Raw genomic sequence first — 3,837 nt, 5'->3', positions numbered from 1 at the left:
TATTTTTTGGCTGCGTTGGGTCTTCATTGCTGTGTGCGGGCTTTCTCTAGTTGCGGTGAGCGGGGGCTGCTCTTTGTTGCGGCGCGCGGGCTTCTCATTGTGGTGGCTTCTCGTTGCAGAGCACGGGCTCTAGGTGCACAGGCTTCAGTAGTTGTGGCACGTGGGCTCAGCAGTTGTGGCTCGCGGGCTCTAGAGCGCAGGCTCAGTAGTTGTGGTGCACGAGCTTAGTTGCTCCGCGGCGTGTGGGATCCTCCCGGACCAGGGCTCGAACCTGTGTCCCCTGCATCGGCAGGCGGATTCTTAACCACTGTGCCGCCAGGGAAGTCCCGTGTGTATGTTTTATGATGAACATGGTTTTAGAACATTACCTGTACGTAACTTACAAACATACATGCGTGGACATAACATAGGATGCTGGTGCTCGGGGCAGCAGAACCTCGTGGCCTGATGTCCCAGTGGGCCTCCATGGCACCCTGACCACCGCTGTAAGGCGCTAGAGAGATCCTTCTGGAACCCTCTCTCATCCCAAGTAGTGTGGTGTAACCATGGTCATCCGCGCTTTCATAGGAGGCTAGTACTTCCACTCCACTCCCCACAGAGTGATGGAAAAGGAGCACAAATGACAAAGCCCCCCCCCCCAAGTCCTTGTCACGTGAGAAACATGCAATCGTGGTCATCATCCGAGCCGGCTGCTTGGGAAACCCACCAATCCACTGCACGACCCGCTTCTTGGTGCACTCAGCACCCTCGCTGCTTGCCCCTGCCTGCCCCCCCACCGCGCGCAGGTCTGTGAGGGGTGGGGTGTGCGGGTCAGGCTGGGGCTCCCCGGGACCCTCCATCGCTGACTGGGGCCCACATCGAGGGAGACTGGAGCTAGAATTTTAACTTCTGCCTATTTTCTCATTTTCCATCAGGAGAACCAGGACATCCTGGTGGCCCAGGGAAGGACGGGATGCCCGGAGAGAAAGGAGAACCAGGTCAGAGATGGCTTTCCATCCTGCTGTGCCCGCAGCCGGAGCCGTCAATGATAGGATAGGAATTACTAAGTGCTTACCAAGGACAAGTCCCTTACGAGGCTCCACGGATGCTCCAGTGACAAAGGCCACACGGTCCTTCTCTCCTGAAGCTCAGGGTTCACTGCGGAGATGGGCAAACTTTCCATAAAGGGCCAGATAGTAAATATTTTCAGCTTCGCGGGCTACAGGGTCTCGGTCACAGCTACTCAGCTCTGCCGTCAGAGGGAAAGGCTGCGTAGAGGATGCCTTAGTAAGTGGGGCTGCGTTCCAGTGAAACCTGCATTTTACATAATTGTCACGAATCTCAGAACATGATTTGTGACCATTTAAAAGTGTCAACTGTCCTTAGCTTGCGGGCTGTCAAAAACAGGCGGAGGCTGGACGTGGCCCGCGCTCCACGGTTTGCTGAAGCCTGACTTAGCGCTGGGCCTTGAGGAGGGACGCTGGATTCTGACCCAGCACCCGGGGCGGCACTGCAGCGGCAGGTGGCACTTGAGCCGGGCCCTGGAGGCAGGGAGGATGCTGGCAGCTGTCGCCGAGGGGGAGGGAGGATGGTTACCACGGCAACACGAACAGTGTTCTCGCCCCACTGGGTCGTTCTAAGGGCCTTCCGTGTGTTGACTCACTTACTACAACAGCCTATAAAGGAGGCACTTTATTATCCCAGCCGTACAGGTGAGGAACCAGGTGTAGCTGGGGAATCAGCTTGTGCATAAGCGGTGGAGACTGGGCCGGATCCTGGCGTCTCACTCCGGAGCCGGGGCTCGGACCACGGCTGTCCACAGGGCGTGGGAAGCGGGAGGCGCCGGGGAGGGGGCAAGGCAGAACCACGACAGCGCCCCGCGCCCGGCGCGGTGCACAGGCCGGCAGACGCGGCGAGCAGCGAGCGGCCGCCCAGAGCGACCTGACTCCAGCGAGGGGCTTCTCGGGGGGCGCCACGTCGTCAGGGCTGCGCGTCAGCTGCCCAGGCAGCCCCGGTGAATCTGCTGTTTGCCTTCTTCCCTCTTCCAGAGATGTGTCCCCTCAGGGACGGGCAGAGAGCTGTCATTGCTTTCTTTTGTTTTTGGCCGCGTCGCTCGGCGTGCGGGATCTTAGTTCCCCCACCAGGGATCGAACCCGCGCCCCCTGCATTGGAATCGCAGACTCTTAGCCACTGGGCCGCCAGGGAAGTCCCAAAAAACTGTCATTTCTAACGTGAGCGCCGATGCTGATACAGTAGAGTCAAAGGGTGTTTTGTGCACATGTGGGTATCTGCACAGTTGAGGAGTAAATTAACTTTCAAACCCTGAGCATATGCTGAATGCTGAGCCTGTGCGCTGCCTTGTCTCATTCACTTGCTCCATAATAGAAAAACCAAAGTTGTTTTCACAAGCAAAGTTTCACAAATCACCTCTTCCTCCGTTCTTTCTTGTCCTACCTAGGAGCCGATGGAAACGTCGAAGCAAAGGGCGTCAAAGGTGATCAGGGCTCAAGAGGCCCCCCAGGGAAACACGGGCCAAAGGGACTTGTGGGCCCCATGGGACAGAAAGGCCTCAGAGGAGAGACGGGCGCCCGAGGGCAGAAGGGGGAGAAGGGCGACGTGGGTCCCGTTGGTCCAGAAGGGCCAAAGGGCAGCACTGGACCTTCGGGCCCAACTGGTTTGCCTGGCCCCGTGGGCCCCACTGGAAAGCCGGGTCCCAGGGGAGATGCTGGCCCCTTGGGGCCCCAGGGTGAGCCCGGAGCCCGGGGAATGAGAGGCTGGAAAGGAGATCGAGGAGAAAAAGGGAAAATTGGGGAGACGCCAGTCTTGCCCAAAAGCGCCTTCACCGTGGGGCTCACGGTGCTGAGCAAGTTCCCTCCGTCAGACGCGCCCGTCAAGTTCGACAGGATCCTGTACAACGAGTTTGGCCACTACGACGTGGCCACGGGGAAATTCACCTGCCGCGTCGCTGGCGTCTATTACTTCACCTACCACATCACCGTTTTCTCCAGGAACGTCCAGGTGTCTTTGGTCAAAAATGGGGTAAAAGTCCTGCACACCAAGGACGGTTACGTGAGCTCCGAGGACCAGGCGTCCGGTGGCAGCGTCCTGCAGCTGAAGCTCGGGGACGCGGTGTGGTTGCAGGTGACGGGCGGGGAGAGGTTCAACGGCTTGTTTGCGGATGAGGACGACGACACCACGTTCACGGGCTTCCTCCTGTTCAGCAGCGCGTGATGGGTCGGCGGGCGGGGCGTGGTTATAACTCTGTCTCTCCATCCGCCCGAATCAGCTTGGTGAAGACATTATTTGATGATTTTACCACGTTAATTATATCACCACTGTCATAACCATAAAAAGGTGAAAGTGGGAAAGTTATTCCTAAAACTGAGTCTATAGAACTCGCTATCCTTCCAAGAATAAATGTAAAAATACCTGCTCTGTTTAGTACAGTGTATTTGATATTTTCCCTCATTCCCATGATCTGAAGAATCCTTTGCTCGGGCGTCCCTTGTGGGGAGTGGTTTGTTTGTTTGTTTTTTGCGGTACGCGGGCCTCTCTCTGTTGTGGCCTCTCCCGTGGCGGAGCACAGGCTCCGGACGCGCAGGCCCAGCGTCCACGGCTCACGGGCCCAGCCGCTCCGCGGCACGTGGGATCCTCCCGGACCGGGGCACGAACCCGCGTCCCCTGCATCGGCAGGCGGACTCCCAACCGCTGCGCCACCAGGGAAGAGCCGTGGGGAATGTTTTGATATCATTTTAGTGCTCGGAGGAGCCGTGTGATGATGTATCTCCCATCTGAATTCCTGAGGACATTACAGGGAAAGAAAAGGAAGTGTTTATTCCATCTGTGACTAATAAGAGT

General features: G+C 57.6%; 1 protein-coding gene across 3 annotated transcripts in view; it reads left to right on the top strand.

Moving 5' to 3' along the window:
• LOC102977432 (complement C1q and tumor necrosis factor-related protein 9) overlaps positions 1-3,412 on the top strand; it is an 11,220-nt gene extending 7,808 nt beyond the window's left edge. For 2 of the 3 annotated variants that reach the window (XM_007105999.2, XM_028497863.2), the window contains exons 3-4: positions 915-977; positions 2,438-3,412. In XM_007105999.2, the coding sequence (XP_007106061.1) occupies positions 915-977; positions 2,438-3,210 (836 nt within the window). In that variant the 3' untranslated portion in view covers positions 3,211-3,412. The remainder of the gene's footprint in view (positions 1-914; positions 978-2,437) is intronic. The other variant, XM_055089551.1, reaches the window with a different exon arrangement.
• Positions 3,413-3,837: the final 425 nt, after the last annotated feature.

This window comes from Physeter macrocephalus, chromosome 13 (assembly GCF_002837175.3).
Source record: "Physeter macrocephalus isolate SW-GA chromosome 13, ASM283717v5, whole genome shotgun sequence".
NCBI classification, from domain to species: domain Eukaryota; kingdom Metazoa; phylum Chordata; class Mammalia; order Artiodactyla; family Physeteridae; genus Physeter; species Physeter macrocephalus.
Note: the sequence above shows the minus strand (reverse complement) of the source record. Positions and strands in the feature narration are given on the sequence as shown.